At 37.8% G+C, this 16747-nt stretch overlaps 1 protein-coding gene across 2 annotated transcripts in view; it reads left to right on the top strand.

Moving 5' to 3' along the window:
- SPECC1L (sperm antigen with calponin homology and coiled-coil domains 1 like) overlaps nucleotides 1–16747 on the top strand; it is a 69578-nt gene that overhangs the window by 27064 nt on the left and 25767 nt on the right. For both annotated transcript variants that reach the window (XM_064522221.1, XM_064522220.1), the window contains exons 6-9: nucleotides 6239–6312; nucleotides 6841–7016; nucleotides 8922–9085; nucleotides 10675–10766. In XM_064522221.1, the coding sequence (XP_064378291.1) occupies nucleotides 6239–6312; nucleotides 6841–7016; nucleotides 8922–9085; nucleotides 10675–10766 (506 nt within the window). The remainder of the gene's footprint in view (nucleotides 1–6238; nucleotides 6313–6840; nucleotides 7017–8921; nucleotides 9086–10674; nucleotides 10767–16747) is intronic.

The following is a 16747-nucleotide window of genomic DNA, read 5'->3' as shown; positions in this document are numbered from 1 at the left end:
ATTATGTATTTCTTTCTGTGTAGATTTGCTCATGTTATGATATTGATCTGTCAGCCTGAGAATGAATTTAACAAACTTCAAGAAAGTTAGAATACAACTTTGTTGACTGTTGCCACTGTACAAGAAATGGTTGGGGTTTATAATGAAATTCATGTTTTCTGTATATTTGTCTAGTTCTCTGTGCTTTAGTTCCCTCTCTGGTCCCGGAGACCTGCTCCGGTGTTCCTACGTGAACTTGGGCTACTGTACCCTGTGGAGCTGTTTTGGCACAATATTTTTTTTAATAGCGTTCAAATACCTGCTGTTCTTCCATGGTATACAAAGACTAAAGAAGATAGTTAAAGCCAAAGTATTATTAGTTTTAACAGTGAGGGCAATGTTCATAGTAAAGATTTTAAATTGGTCTGTTATCAGGAAAAGGTAATGTCTTAGGCAAGCTATTAATATAACTTAAGCCGAATGTCTTCAGACATGTGGCTGTTAGCTTGTTTTTCCTAAGCAATACTTCCTTATCTAAAAAGAGAAACAGTGGTTGCCTTTCTAAAATAGGTCTAGGTTTTTACTCTTCATTTTTTTTCACTCTTTCTGTGCTAAACCAAAGAAAGATGTCTGCTTAGGGGCAGGAGTTCAGGTATGTCATCAGTGGATCTAATGTTGTTCCTGATGTTCTTCCTTGGCAAGTACTTAAGGTTTAAGCACTTTTCCACTTGCATTTTTTTGTCTACTAGCTTAACTACATTCATATAGGAAACAGCACCGTAGTCAAATAAACACTTAGATATTCAGTAACTAAGTATTAATAATACCTAATTACAGGGCAGCTCTAATTTTTAGACACAACTGCTTTAGGGGTAGGGAAAATAGTTTTGACAGTTATCTTGCAGGAATGTTTCAGCTGTCTTGCAAGACAGCTATGTCTGATATTTCAGACTGGTAAAAAATTCAGTTGGGCAAACCTCTGCCTGGGCTGGAATTTTCAGGAAAAATTGCGTCAGTCTTTGCTACTCAAGAAATAGTTTGGAAAATTCAGCTCTGCTTGCTGATGGTTTGATGTGATTGTTTCAGGAGAAACTGAGCGTTTTAGGTATAGGCCGGAAGAAGAGTAGCATCTAGTGGCTGTAAGAAAGAATGGCAGCCAAGGAGTAGTATAATCCAAACTTGTAAAAATATTTTTTTTCTGAATGACTGCTTTAAAACACTCGGTTCATTAAGTATTCATAACTAAAAGTTGTACGGGAGTTTCCTGCTGATAGCCTTTTCAGTAGCGACACCAAAGAACAGCTTCTCAAAAAAATCTGGAACTTGGAGGTAGTGCGTAGAGACTGTCAAGTTCTTTGTGTCTTTTGTATCTTGTATTAAAGTGACAGAAAAGTGTATCTTAGCAGTATGTTCTCTTATGCTCATCAGACTTAGATAGTCATTTCTGGTCATCAGTCTGCCAAACCTATGATGTCCAAGCTTTTAAATACGGAGAATTTAATTGCAGGTTTATATATTATAAAATGTTACTTAGAAGAATGGTGCTTTTTTCAGCTGAAATAACCAACTGAAAAGAGCAATAAAAGCTTTTCTTTAGTGAACTGTTCCTTTAGATTTTAAATATGAGGAAATCTAACTTATCCCTTGGGGAGAGAATGTGCCTAATGGCAAATTCTGAATGAAGTGAACTGAGTGAATGAAGGTGATGGTGACACTACTGATAAATGATGGAAAATTATCGGCTAAAGAATTCACGGAAACCAGACTTTGCAATTAGAAGAAAGATACTTCACAGATGAACTGGCGAGCACTCATGTGATTTCATGGGTAGTCGACATTAAGTAGCGATGTGGTACCATGAAATGCTCTGGCACTGGAAGTTAGGGCGCCCGTCAGAACGTGTAACGAAACGTGTCTTTTGCAGTGATATAAATACTGAATTGTCCCATTTTAGCTGTTAATATTTATGTGCCCACAAAAAAAGTGGTCTGGTCGGCATGGACAGTAGAACATAAATCGTATTGATTAGAAGCCACGCGGTAAGTTTGTGCTGTCGGTGCAGAGGTGGCAGGACCTGTGCCCGGCGGCAGCTGCGCTCCTTCTCTACGGGGCAGGGAGAGGAGCTGCATCTAACACGGTTCCTAAAAACAGCTGTAACGGCTGCAGCTTTATTCTTTTAATTTGTTCTAAAAACACGAAAAGGAGGACTTTTAAGCGTGGTGTATCACCTCTAAGAAGGCCAGGAAATATCCAGATAACCTGCGTGTCTTGTATCGCCGCCGGCGCCCTGGGGTGCGGGAGCCCGTAGCGGGGACGGCGCAGCCGGGCCGGGGCGGTAGGTGGCGCCTCTGCTGCGGCTTGTGCTGCGCGCCCGCACTAGCCCTGCGGCGGCCCGGGGGCGCCTCGGTCCTCTTCGGTGTTACAGCAATAAAACGAACCTCTCCTCTCAAGCAGTTAAATGAACTGTGTGTGTGTGGGGGGGGGGATTTTCAGAGAACTTTGTCTTCCGATTTGCAGAAAACAGATGGTTGTAAGTCAACTTACCAGTTGTCAGACATTTCTTCTTAAGTCTGAAAGTTATTTGTGTGCTCATTTAGCACGAGGTATGTATGCTGAACGCGTCGGTTCTCTTAATCTTTAATAAAGTTGTATTTTTTGATAATACTTACGTCCACTTTTTTTGGACAGCCCAGTAAAAAGGTTGATGCATTTAATGTTCAGTGAATAAATATCTCATTTATAGCCATTAGTTTTTAACTCTGCTGTATCTCATAATTGTAGTGGCCTTGATATTTATGAGACTAAATTTTAACATACTGTGTGTGGGCCTTTTCTACCATAAAGTTAGAAAAGTCAGCTGAAGGTTAGTTTTCTAATTGTTAGTAAAACTTAACATTTTTTTTATATAGGACCTTTCTGCTGATGTTGGACACTTAAAACATTCAGCTGTCCTGCTATATAGAGCAACTGTCTGACAGCGATAAGCTCAAAAGCAAAATTGATAAGGAAGCTGCCTGTGCCTTGGGATGTTTGACCAGTGTTTTTTCCTATACAAGGAAGCTGTTATGTGGGCACAGCTCTATTTATGTAGACGTGGTTATCCTAGGATAGCGTTTCCTGTACTAAATGTGGAAACACTATCCTAGAGCAAGGCAAACCAACGTAACTGGTACAAAACCTGAAAATGCCCACTATGGGTTTCCCTGTGTTAGGATTAACTGTTTCAGTGTTGTTTATCAGGGATTGTAATGTCTTGTGTTATGGAACGACCATGGGTGTCTGAATATTGTAACTTTTTTAAAAAACAAATAATGTATTGAAATTAAATAATTGCATGTTGATATTGATTTTTATTTTGTAGTGATAGATTCTATCTGCTAATTCTAATTAGAAGACGTTGCAGATACAGAATTGACTGGAAGCTTCATGAAATTCAGAAGATATCCTATTAAAATGCCCCCCTGCCACCCCTCCCACAGTCGAAGTTTGTAGTCTGTATTTCACATGACTTATGCTGTGACCTTTTAAAAAGCAAAGAGTTGTCAAGCTGTGATTTCAGTTAATATGGTTTTGTAAAATGTAGACACAACTGAATCTCGCAGTAAAACACAAGCAGCTTGCTGGTTTGTGTACTCGCCAGCCTTGATTATCTTATCCATCCATCTGAACAGCCGCCTTGCTCCTCAGTTGCCCCTGAACAATGGTCACCTTCCCTTCTATCTTCACTTTTTTTTCTTGTCTGACGTCCTTAAAAACAGGAGACGGGATCACTTTCCCACTGTACTGAAAACTGGGGCAGGCAGCAGCATATGCAGGTGAAATGGGTTGGTGGGCGTCGAGAGGGGAGTGTGAGGAGGAGGAAGGCAGGGTGCTACAGTGCACAGAGAAGTACAGAGAGCTGCCGCCCCTGTACGTGTTTTATCTACTTGAATTTTCAGGCTGTAATTGGCAGACACAATGCGAGGAACGGAGTTCAGGCTGTCAGAGATGAAATCGCTGATTGTAGTCTTAATTTAGGTTTCAAGTTCTTTTAGTTGCTGCTTGGTAGTTTTTTTTCTTTTTTAAAAATCTCCTCTGGATGGGGAGCGGAGGGAAGACCGTTTCAAAAACGGCTGTAAAATGCTCTGTATTGTTTGTAGTAACTGCAGAATATTCAGACCATTGTGTTTTACTTCAAAGCATAAATATACTAAAGCTTAATGGTGCGTTTCATATCTCACAAAAGCTCAAAACAATGGCGTTACACAAGCTTTAACTCTGGAGGCATTTCGAGTTTCTGCTTTGTGGTTATTTTTAGATGAACCAGAGCAGGCTTGGACTAGTAAAAGAAATTTGTATTTTTAAAAGCAACATTTTCTTTTAACTGTCTTTAAAAGAGAAAATGGTCATCTGCTACAGTTTGCTTCCAGCTGCTACTGGAAGCTCTTTGGGGTGTGTTGAACTGTGTCAGTGTTGAAAGTCATCTGTTTTGCAGTGGGGGGGTTTTAGCATGCATTTAAAGAAAAGAAGGGTGATGAGGGTGAAGGACTCCTATACCTTTGACCTAAAGCTGGCATGGCCATGCAGTTTGCTCAACCAAGTTGTGTGTGCTGAGACAAGCTAAAAAGTGGAAGGCTTTGCTTGAGTATCGTGGTAGCATGTGATTTGGGTGGCCCACACTGCTAGGCTTATCTTCAGGGCTTACAGGTCAGTTGGATGTGTCTTGTAAAATGTGCAGTCTTGTAAGAGGGAGATAAAAATAGAAGTATCTGTCTAGCTGTAGTGTTTCAGCTTTTCCAAGTCTGAAAGGTTATCATGTTTTCAGACCAACTGAGGTTTGTATCATTCTTGTAAAGAAACTAGTTGTGGCATTAAAAGCCTCTGTAGTTGGACTGTTGAGGCAAAACTCAAGAATTTCTTCAGAGGAAAAAACTGCAAGGAATTCCCCAGTTAAAAAATGGAAACGCTCAAACACCGATGAGCGTAATAGAGACGACTGAATGTATGTATCAGTTTAAATCTGCTCATGGTCTTTGTATCTGACTTAAACGTTCGGAAATGCTCAGCGTTTTCCATTTAACCTACCGTAGCTGCATTTATATTGTTAAAAAAAGCCCTTTGACAAAAGACCAAGAATGTTGAAGTTAGCGGCTTACTTGCAGAGACAGAGGTATAGGCAGAGCAAGGACTTCAAATGAATCCTGCTTTGATGGTTTTCCTGAGACCTGATATCCAAATAAAAGCTCTGGAAAGTTTTGCCTGTTGCAAAATGAGAGCCCTAAAACTTTACGTTATCAATCTGTTTATGCTTGTGTATGTATGTATCTTCTAACTATTCAAACATTTGTTATACAGTTTCATAAATTTTTGCCACGGTTTTGTATTTTTAACAGCCTAAATATATTAGGTACCTGCAATCTTCCTGTGATAAAAGCGTTGCTGATATAAACTTTTTTCCCCAGCAATTCTTGAAATAATGAACCTGAACTGAAAAACATAAATCACTATTGGCTATACCTGTGAGCGGGTACATAGTTTTTACTCTTGTGGCATAGCTACACAATGCTATAGAAATAAAACATCCCTAAGATCCAGGGATCAGCGAGGTGATACACTAATTAGAAATTTATTCTATATTCTTCTTCACCAATTGCTCAGTTATGAATGGAGTAATCAATCACGCTGTCCCTGTGTACTGAGTAAAGTAACAACTAATAATCGCAGTAGCCAGCCTGTCAGACGCCAGGGTAGGAGCTGGGAGTGATCACGCTGCATACCCTTTTGTATAGCTGCTGACAGATTTAGGGGACCCTCTCTCTTTCATGACGTGATCTTATTGACTGTTTGTCCCTTTGGTTTAAGTATAGCATATTTCAACTTCAAACAGTGGTCTGATACACGAGAATGTAAGCTGCTTGAGCACGAGCAGAATTTTATCCCTGTTGAAGGCATTGCTGTGAGTGCTTTGCCAGCAGCTTTGTGACCAAGAAGTGTGAATCAAAAGGTTTAATGTAGCTCCAATTTATATTTGAAGAGGAAAACCCTCCAAACGCCCATGTTTTTAGGATCCCCCCCCCCCCATATAGAAGTATGTATGTATTGACATCTTTCGTTAGGTAACTTCTGATCATACTGTTTTTCCCAGATGGCTTTGGAGTATAAAAAATAATGTATTCTCTGAGTAAGTTTTTAAAAATGCATACCAGTTCTTTATGTTACTGTTTCTTAAGTAAATAGACGCCTGACTAAGATCTTGCATGGAATTTGACTTTCTTTCCAGATACTGTTAAAAAACTTCAGGACCAAAAGCATGACATGGAAAGAGAAATAAAGAATCTTCACAGGAGACTCCGGGTAGGTTAAAACCTGAAAACCCAAAGTATCAATACGTAGTGTGTTGGAGTGTCTTAAGACCTTCATGTGAAATGGTGTAAAGGTAATATCATTAGCTGTAACAGCATTCAAATAATTACTCTGAGAGAACGGCATTATGTTGAGTTATATTTACAAACTACAGAGACTAAAGAATTAATTTTTGAAAGATTCTCCGTGTCCTAGAAATACAGCATTGGGCTTGGGAGAAATTGCTCGTATGTCATCTGATATATAGCTTCATATATATTTTTCCCCTACTGTAAACATTTTCTGAATTTCTAGAAATGAAGTTCAAGATCTTTGTTGAAGCCTAATTATTTCCAGCAGAGCTTTTTCAATATAACTTGTAAGTTAGGTTGTACTTGATGCCGGAGATGAGTGCCTTTATCGCTCCTGTAAATTATTTCCTGTAACAGTGTGGGCAAACTCTGAATAATAGGGATAACTTTTTTTTAAGCTTCAAAGTTGTTGCTGCTGCTTTCAGTTTAAAGTTTTGTTTACTTGTAGGAGGAGTCAGCAGAATGGCGTCAGTTCCAAGCTGATCTACAGACTGCAGTGGTTATAGCAAATGATATAAAATCTGAGGCCCAGGAAGAGATAGGAGACCTAAAGCGTAGATTACATGAAGCTCAGGAGAAAAATGAGAAGCTCACTAAAGAGTTGGAGGAAATAAAGTCACGCAAGTATGCAAAAGACAACAGGGATTTCATCTCTTTTCTAGGGGGGTACAATTTTGGAAATTCAGTATTTTTACTATTATTGAGACCCTGGAAATTCATAAATCCTCTCACTGTGAGGATCCATATTTCAACTAGCTGCTTTATGTAGGCTTTGAGGAGTGAACGGGAAAGAAATAGGTAAACTTGTGTTTAAAATAAATATATAGATATAAAAAAATAGCATGTGTGTGTATATATGTGTTTGTTTCTTTGTACTGTGTGCTGTCTCTAAAAGTATATCTAGTTTGGCACTTCTACAAGACCAGATTAAAGGGGAGGATTTTTCCCAATTAACAACTGGACATGATTTAGTTTCCCTCAGTATGAAAAACGAGCAGTGTTAGTTTTCCTGTACCATCACAAATACTACTTGCTGCCAGGACTTCTTGGTGCGGTTAAAAATACAGCTGCTTTTCTTTGCATTGGAAGAAACCTTCTCTAATTCTGCATATGTCTTATGCTGTTTTATTTCCACTGATAACTTTTGGGGGGGAATAATTAGACATGCATTGTATATAAATTAACTTTTTAACAAAAACACTTCAATTTATAATGTATTGTAACTAGACCTAGGTGACATAGTTATGTAGAAACTGACTCATACATCTTTCAGAAATATTAAAGTCTTCAATCTGTAGATTAAGGACATCTTGGTCATCAGCATTTGAATCCTGACTGCTTTGTCTCTAAGGACTGAGTAGATGTTTAGCTTCCAGCAATTACAGCAATGATATTTGCAATACACAATATTGTTTAATATATACATCATATAGATGGCCATTTTATAGGATAGGTTACACTTAACCTAGAGCCACCTAGAGCCCAGTTGGATATGAGATTATGCAGGCTATGTAATTTGGGAAAAACCTAATGGTAGAGAGAGAAGAGATAGGAAGAGCAGGCTGGTTACACAGAAAATAGAAAATGAGCTGGGTGGTGGGGGTAAGGCATACTAGCTGAAGTAAGGTCGCCAAGCTGAGTAACGTGAACAGCCATTAGTAATACATTTCAGCCAGAATTGTAATTGTTTAGTAACTGCTTGAAAATGAACCTTCGAGATTACAGTTGCACTTTTGAAGGTAGAATTGGCTTGCTGATTTCAATCAGTGTATTCATTATTTCTCAATACACAAGCATCTTTTGACATTTGATTCACTGTAGGTAAAGCACTAGAAGGCAACTGAAATAAATTCCTTAGGAACAGTGTAGCTACTGTACTGGGGGAAAGTATACTATAGTGTCTGAAGCAAAAATAAGGCAATAGTTAATTAATTTAGACTGTAGAAAATAGGTTTTCCCAACAATTCTTGTCTTGTGTGTGACACTGAATACAATAACCACCATAAATATTCTGTTCTAAAATTCCAAATTTCTTTGTTTGGAAGCTATATTTTTGATATACCTCTTTAGGTAGAGTCTAAATCATATTATCATCTCCATAATATTGTTTTGTATTTATGCAGGCAGGGAAGAAAAATCTTTCTTTCTGAGCTGATTGTTTTCAAATGAAATGGCAATGTCCTTCCTCCTCAAATTTTCTCAACAATAACCTACGTGTGTGTGTGTGTGTGTGTGTGTGTGTGTGTATGTTTGAGGGATGGGCAGAAATTAAGCTTTAAATTGAGTATCGATTTGATAGACTTTTCACCTGGTGTTTAAGGTATCTTGCTGATAAGTAGTAAGAGTTTACAGTGATAATTTGGGCTCATAATCTGTTGCTAAATTACAATGGAAGGAAAACTAGGTTAATGTAATGAATTGATTAGACCATAGATTTTCAGGTTGGCTTCAGATTTGTGTTCTAGTTTTAACACTTTCCATGTTAAAGTGTCTTTCAAATGATTTAAATGGGCTGCATATTGTTTTTAGGCAGGAAGAAGAACGTGGTCGAGTGTACAATTACATGAATGCTGTAGAAAGAGATTTGGCAGCCCTGAGACAGGGAATGGGGCTGAGTCGCAGGTCGTCTACTTCCTCAGAGCCAACTCCTACTGTAAAAACACTCATCAAGTCATTTGACAGTGCCTCCCAAGGTAATTATTTTTAACCAGTGATGTAGCTGTACAAAGTTAGGGATTTGCATATGTAGACATGTATGATGGCTTATCTAATTCAAAGGTAAGTTGCTTTATTGTACTGTTGTGATCTAAGTGATGTCTGAAACAAACCAACCTAAACTAGATTGCACAACAGGTCGTTCACTATGGTTAAGTGCAAACATCCTTTCTCGTCTTTTTTTTTCCTTCACTGTCGCAGTGCCAATGACTCATACGCTAGACAGTGACTCAATGCTCTCATATATTAGAAATACATAGCCACAAATTATACACATAATTGTACCTGGAAGCACAGCTGACTTCAGCCTTCCCAGGAAGATGCTGAACTTGATGTGCCAAATTAAGCATTCTAGGAGCCATGTAATAGCTAGAGCCAAGTCTGCTTCTTTTAATAACTTACATTCTCAAGCATGCAGTGCCAATGAAAGTTAAATGTGGTTCAACAGTGTCGCCTATTAAAAGAAATAAGGAATATTTTCTAAAACGAAAAAGATCTCGCTGTTGAAACAGTGGGCTTGACTATAATTCTCTGTTTGTGAGAACAGGTGCTGTTGTTAAAGGTGAGCTGGATGGATAAGGAATCCAAGTAATTAGCCTGAAATGGGAAACAGTTAGGTTTTAGTTTTGACTGTATGTGACAGCTTGTATGAACTGAATTATTTCCCTCCCCAAGTCTTTTGGCTTTGAAATTTATTTACATCAATGTCATTGTAAGTCTGGGGGGAGGAGGGGGAGGAGGTTTACAGTACCTCTACTGTGCGTTGCACATCATCTTTTTTAATTGCTTATAACCTGAACGCTTGTTCCCAGTGTTAATTTAGAAGGTTTTTTTAATCTGTCCTTGGATAAAGAAGCTCACTGGCCAGAGTGTTTGGTAAAATGACAAACCCACTCTGCCTTCTTTTTCCACCTTTACTGCAAGCTGATATCTGTCTCCTTCCCCAGCATTCATGTCTAATCATGCCATTAAGTAATCAGGTGGCTGACTGAACAACTCACTACTTCCTTGGCTGCTATCATACATTTTTTTAAAACAGTATTTTTTTAATTCCAAAATCTTAGGCACTGTCTTATACAGCAGTAGGCCTGCAGTGCCTATATAACAGTAACAGTAGTCCATAAGTACCTATGGACTTTGGAAAAAGAAAGGAGCAGCTGGTGATACAGGATATCCTTCTCTTCTTACTTGCAGACCCAGTAGCCTGCTACCATGTCTTTAATTGTCGGGAGATCAGAGAACCAATAATGTCATTATTTACATCTTTCAAGATAATCGTATCCTGCACCTTAGCCCTGTCCACCCCATAGTAAACTTCAAAATGTTTTTACTACGGGCGATATATATTCAAGACAGAAGATGAATGTAATTACAGAGGAGTGCATGTGTAGGCACACTTTTAAATGCTCGGACTCTGCAGTCAGTAACTAACTGAAACTTTGAAAGTTGTGTTCTGGGAAAACTAGTAATGTGAAATACAAGGAGAGAGTTTGCTGTATACAAGTCTTCTGTTTCAGTGCAAAAGAATGCAATGCTTGTGATGGCTTCCTTTTTATGTTTCTACTAGTTCCAAGTCCTGCTGCTGCCACAATTCCTCGCACTCCCCTGAGTCCGAGCCCCATGAAAACTCCCCCAGCTGCTGCTGTGTCCCCTATGCAGGTAGGTGTTTTGTGATTGCCCTTGATCCTTCTTTGTGAAGAAGAGCATGTGAAACTGCAGGTGGTATACAAACAAAACATACAAACAGTGACTGGCTTTGTGGGAAGTAACAATAAAATAGCCTCAAGTAAGTAGTTACTAAAATGTTCAGTCTAACAACAGTGTGTTTTCCCAATGGCGCTTTAAAGAATATGACATTTGGACAGCTTTGTTAGAGAAATGTAAAAAATTCTTTATATAGATGCAGCCTGTGTCTCTTCTTTCCCAGTCCCCCTATCTCTGCTCCATGTAAAGATATCTCCTTAAGCCCTTATTTTCTTTTGAGGGATTATTGTTATTTAGGTATACATTATTGCATGTCCTGTTAGTGTAATGTCTCTTTAAGCATTGCAGCCAAGGAAAAGTTACCAAATATCTTAATATGCACTTTCTTAGTCCTTCACTGAGAATCATCAATTGATGTAATTTGGAAGTTCTTGATAATTATTCCCATCCTTACTATCCTGTGCTACTGAGAAGTAGGGGAAGAAGACTTTATCTGCATTCCTTGGTTTTAGAATTGCTGTTTGTCAGTCCTTAGTCCAGTGCCTGGCACAGAAACAGCAGTAACTCTCTGGGCGGTGGACTAAGATCTGTGCAGAATTTGTGAGCGATCTTCGGTGTAAATGTATCCCATGTTGCATGGGCTTTTGGTATCAGACCTGACTGGGGAGAGAAGTCACTGTAAATTGATTATATTAATGCATTTTGTACTGACTTGAGAGAGTTTTAGCCAGTTGTTGATTGTACCGATATTTTCTCCTGTCTCCTCTGTAGCTTTGTCTCATTTGTTCATCTGCTACGCAAGTCTCGGTACACTAGGGTTGCATCATCAGTACACTAATGCTCTGGTTTTTAGATTATTGCTATTTATATTATCTCACTGTCTATGTGAAAGTTGGATTTGGGCAAAAGCCAACACGTTTAAGGACAGAGTGGATGGGACCAGGTTCTATTTGTTTGCAAAGAAAAATCAAATAATAGATGTTTTATTGCTTTATAATACCAATAATTCTCCTATTGCCTTCAAAATGTTGCTAATCTGAAGTGTCAAAATTTGGTTTTTACCATAAGTCAGCATAATGTTTCAATAACATATCTCTCCATGTGGACTGAAGAATCTATATTAGCATTGGTTTTTAGTGCTGTAGGAAGAATACCTGCAACAGACTGAACATTCTGTTGCACTCAACTAGTATAGATTTATTCACTTGAGAATCAATTTCATAAAGCAAATACGTAACTTAAAAGCAATATGGAAGAATTAAATGTTTTTGTGAAAGCTCCTGCTATTTTCTGGTGTTCAGTTACTCGTGACAGCAGTTTTCCAGAACAGTTAGATATGACTACACTGACAGATGTTTTGTTTCTATCGATCTGTCTTTATCTGTCTGTTTATTTCTGTGCTCTTGTAGGAAAAGACACACTTAATCTCATGTTCTAAAGGGCTAGACTAGAGCTTTGGCAGAAAAAGGCTTTTCAATGAAGCCTAAGGCTTATTTCATTTTATGTACTTAAAAATTAACCATGAACTTCGTTTTCTTTTCTTTAGTAGCCAAAGTAACATCTCGCAGTATTGCAAGCCCACTCAGAAAGTTTACAGGTTGTCTTTTAATATTTTTCTCATCTGTCGCAATTTTTTGAATTTTGAATTATACTTCTGACATAGAACCAAATCACTAATAGCTGGATGCTTATTAGTAGGAAACAGTGCCTGGAAAACAATGGGGAGGGCAGGTAAATGAAAACTGCTTCTGTTGTCTTTTTGAAGATAGGTGATTATCTTGTAATTATCCAGAAGGCAACTTTGTGACCTCCGTTATATAAATTGCATTTAAAGAATATTTTCTGCTCAAGAGAGAAGGGATTCACATTTAAAAATGATTTTCATCTTCTTTCTTCATTTTCACACTACTACTTTGACTTCTACTATACTCTTCTACTCAATCTATGTGGTTTTTTTTCTTGTGCTCTCACAATTGAAAAGCACGGTTTAAAAAGTCACTGTGTGAACTGATCTATAGTGTCCCACCTTATGGATGTCATCCCTGGTCTAAGACCTTGAGTAAAGGTGGAAGAGTTACACTCTGTATAAGTGTTGCAGTGCTTATTATCATTAATTTCAGTTACTCTTAAATGCTATCACAGAGGGAGTATTTGTTTAAGTGGGCACTTAGTAAGAAACTGGCACAATTTTGGCATTCTGATGAGATGGGTTGGTTGCCAAAATGATTCTCAAGGAAAGAGGCTTGCTTCAAAGTACGGATGCTTCATCGTGTGCCCTCTCTGAATTACGCATCTTGCTTCATTTCTGTGTTGGGCTGTGACATGAATTTCCTCAGTCTTAAGGATCTGTACTTCTGTTTTTTCAGTAATATGTGTATACACAAGGAGATACATTTTTTGCAACTGAAAATATCAAGCAAAAAAACCTCCTTCTGGCATCAGGTTCAAGCCAGTATTGGAACATAGCAGTTATTTAACTTAGCTTAGCAATATTGCAAAGCAGTTTAGGAAAGGAGTTGCGAAGAGAATGCTTTCCAGAATTTGAAACCAAACCTGCTTGGTCAGCCCAAAAGTCTAGCTAGTCCACTAGCTTAGTTCCACTACGAGTGGCCAAAAGCAGATGCCTGTAGAGGAATACAAGGACAAGCATCCGTATCTGCTACTTTCCCCTAGTACTTTCTGTTTCTATTTTGTGGTTGGAGAACTTCCTGAGGTAGAAGTGGTTTCAGACCCATTGCTCACCACTCCAGCCTCCCTTTGAATGTATATAAAACTTAGGCTCCAAACAGTTCAGTGTCAAAGACTTCCACGTCTTATCTACTTAATGTGTAAAGAACTGTGTCCGCCTGTTTGTTTTAAAATTGCCATCTGTAGTTGCGCTGGTGTAAACATCTTACTGAAGTACTTGGTGCAAAGTGATCAGGAATAGATACCTGGGTGATGGATGAAGGTCCCATTTCCTTCCATAGCCAAGAACAGGCAAAAGCATTAAGAGTCAAAAGCAAAATATTCAGAGCTTAAAGGATTGGTTCATCCTGCCATAGTTCTGCCTCAAATTTGAAGTGTCAGGTGTTTCTTCTCCTTTACTTTTTTGTCTCACCTGCGTGCCTGTTTCTCCTCTGGAGCCCAGGAGCACTCCAGTATTCCAGTATTTTGACATTCAGATGATAATTCATATTACAAAAGAAATCATTCAGAAAAGAGTAATAGCTAGCTGGCAGAAACTTCTTCAGAGCAGGAATGGATGTGAGAAAGTAACAGAGGATGGTCTTAGCATCTTTAATTTTATCTGTTACTGTAATTACATTATAAAGAGACTATTTTATCTTCCTTCAACATAGTCAGATTAGTCTCCATCCGAAGGTAAAATTGGTCTGTTCTTCATAATTAAAAATAATGGTTTCTTCTCCACTATTTATATTTTTAGACTTCTAGTTTTGTTTTAAGATGTTCTCAATTGTGATTTTTGTAATTCATCTTTGCTATAAAATACTGTTCTACCATGTCTTTTGCCTTGTGAATAACTTAAGGGATATATATAGAATTCAGGGTTTTTTTTAAGGTTAAGTGTGCATACACTCTTGAGTAACAGCTCTGAACATACAAACCATTTAATTTAAATCTGAATTATTTTCATTATAAATCTCATCCAAAAGAACTCCTTAAGATTTCCAGCACTTTCTTCCACTAGACATCAGTGTAAACTGGGAAGCGATGACTATAAGAGCAGGAACACAGACTGCAAAGCATCTCCATTAATTTCTCTCCCATTAGTAGCCTCCATCAAAGGCATTTGACTCCTAAGAACTTTTGATCCTGTTATATTTAGTGTCGAGGGATTTGAATTCTGGTGTGGAGGACAGAACCGGTGTGTAGCAGTTAAGCTTGTTTTAGAGCATATTTCTAGTTGGAGGCAAAGGAAAAGCTACTTAAAAAAGAATCGGTAGGATGTGTACGTATTTGATTTCGCGTCCCATGCATCTTGTTTTGTAAGTAAAATGAGGAATGGCCAACCTGCAAATTCGTCAAAAACTCAGTCAAGCAGAAATGTTTCTAACGCTTTTAAAAATGCTTCAGGAAAGATTATTCCCAGAAGAGACTTGGGCAATGCTGCTGTATAGATGTTGCCAATTGGAACGTCATAAACATACTAGCTTGTTCATTTGCCTCTGATTTTCTGAGTATTAATCACTGCGTTAGTCCTCGCAGTTGAAATAGCAGGATATTTAATTAGAACTAGCAACAGCAAAGTTGAGTCCTGTCTAGAGTGTCAACAGGAGCAAAACCCAGGAAAGCAAACACTTTGTTTTATAGCAAGGAGACAAGATAGATATGCAGCAAGTTATCAGCTGAGTAATACCGTCACTTTCTGACAATATCCGTAAAGGATGTTTGTTTTTAAATGATACACGGAAGTTAAGAAAGTGATAAAGCTATATGGTTATCCACGCTGCGCCTGCTTTTTATGTACCTTTGTTTCCTGACTGAAATTCTGTCTTTGTAATGACAATCACAAAGCTAGCCAAAATGAAATGTTTTTCTTTTAACTTCATTATCTTCCTCTATTGTGGTCCTGTTTCCTTTTTCTTTGTGTGTATTTTTTTAAATATTTTTTTTAAACAAAGACTCACTTTGATATGGTCCTTTATTAAAAAAAGAGGCTTTTTCATAAGTGGGTGAAGTGAACTTTAAAGGTAAGGCAAGTCTGAAATACCGATTCTCATGGGAAGCCATTGCAGGCAGATTTTTGTGTGGCTGCTTATTACAGTCACATTCATCTGCACGTTTAAAGAAATAATCTTTGTACTGTCCATGCAGGCTTTTTGATATAATAAAGTGATGAAATATTTCATGCTTTTTTCTGTTTTTGTAAACTGGACTCTTAAATTGACAGTTGTTTTCTCTAATGGATTTCTAGCACAAAAGCATGATTCTGATTTGACTCTAAGCTATAAATAGGTAGCCCTGTAATCCTGCCTATGCTGAGATGCTGCAAAGCATATACTATTAACTTTTTTTTATCACAGTTTTAGATAAGTCTGTCTTGCCTACATGATTTGGCTTGAGAAACACGTGACTTTTATTATCTTATGTAGATAAGGCTCATTTAACCTTCTCTTCTAATCTTGGTCCAGATAGAGGGCTGAAAGAGTTCTCAGGATACATGCATTACTGGACTGATTACGTGATTAAATATAGGAATCTAATAGAAAGGACAGGTAATAAAGAAGGTAGCTTATTTGCAGTAGGGTCTTTGAAATGATAATTTTTCAGAACAAATGTGGACAGTCTTCCCTGAGTCTTCAGTGACTGAGTATGAGTTTCATTAAGCGTAAGGGTAATTATTGAAACACATGGTTCACCGGTGTGCAACTAAAATACCTATTTCAGTGTTTTTCAGTGATTACTAAATTGTGTACCAGACATAGACGCATCTGTAGTCATATATGTGCACTTTAAGCTACTAGAACCCATGCATTGCTAGAAATTTTACATAAAACTTACAAAGAAGAATAATAGGAAGATAATTTATATAGTTGTCCTAACAGTAATCTAAAGTCAAATGAGATGTTTGTCATTCAGAATGAGAGGGAAAATTAAACAGTCTCTAGTGTGAACCGTACAGTGAAAAAAATTGAACAAGTTTCTAGCAGCGATGTGGACAAATAAAAAAGGCTATTTAATTTTTTTTCTCTCCGAAAAAGAGGTCTAGAAGTTTTACTTTGTATAACTTTTATTCTCTTCCACTTCACTCATAGGTCTGACTGCCTGGATTTTATTAAACAATTCTGTTGGAAATAGTAAGGAAAATTCCTCTTAGCTATTATTTTGTAGGGTCTTCAGTGACAGGAACAAAATACAGTGGAAAATTTATTTTTACCATTAAAATAACATATGTAGGTTTCAAATCTGCAAAGTTGGTGCCGGTTCATAAC

Source organism: Dromaius novaehollandiae, chromosome 17 (genome assembly GCF_036370855.1).
Source record: "Dromaius novaehollandiae isolate bDroNov1 chromosome 17, bDroNov1.hap1, whole genome shotgun sequence".
NCBI lineage: Eukaryota > Metazoa > Chordata > Aves > Casuariiformes > Dromaiidae > Dromaius > Dromaius novaehollandiae.
This window is presented reverse-complemented; position numbering and strand designations above follow the sequence as displayed.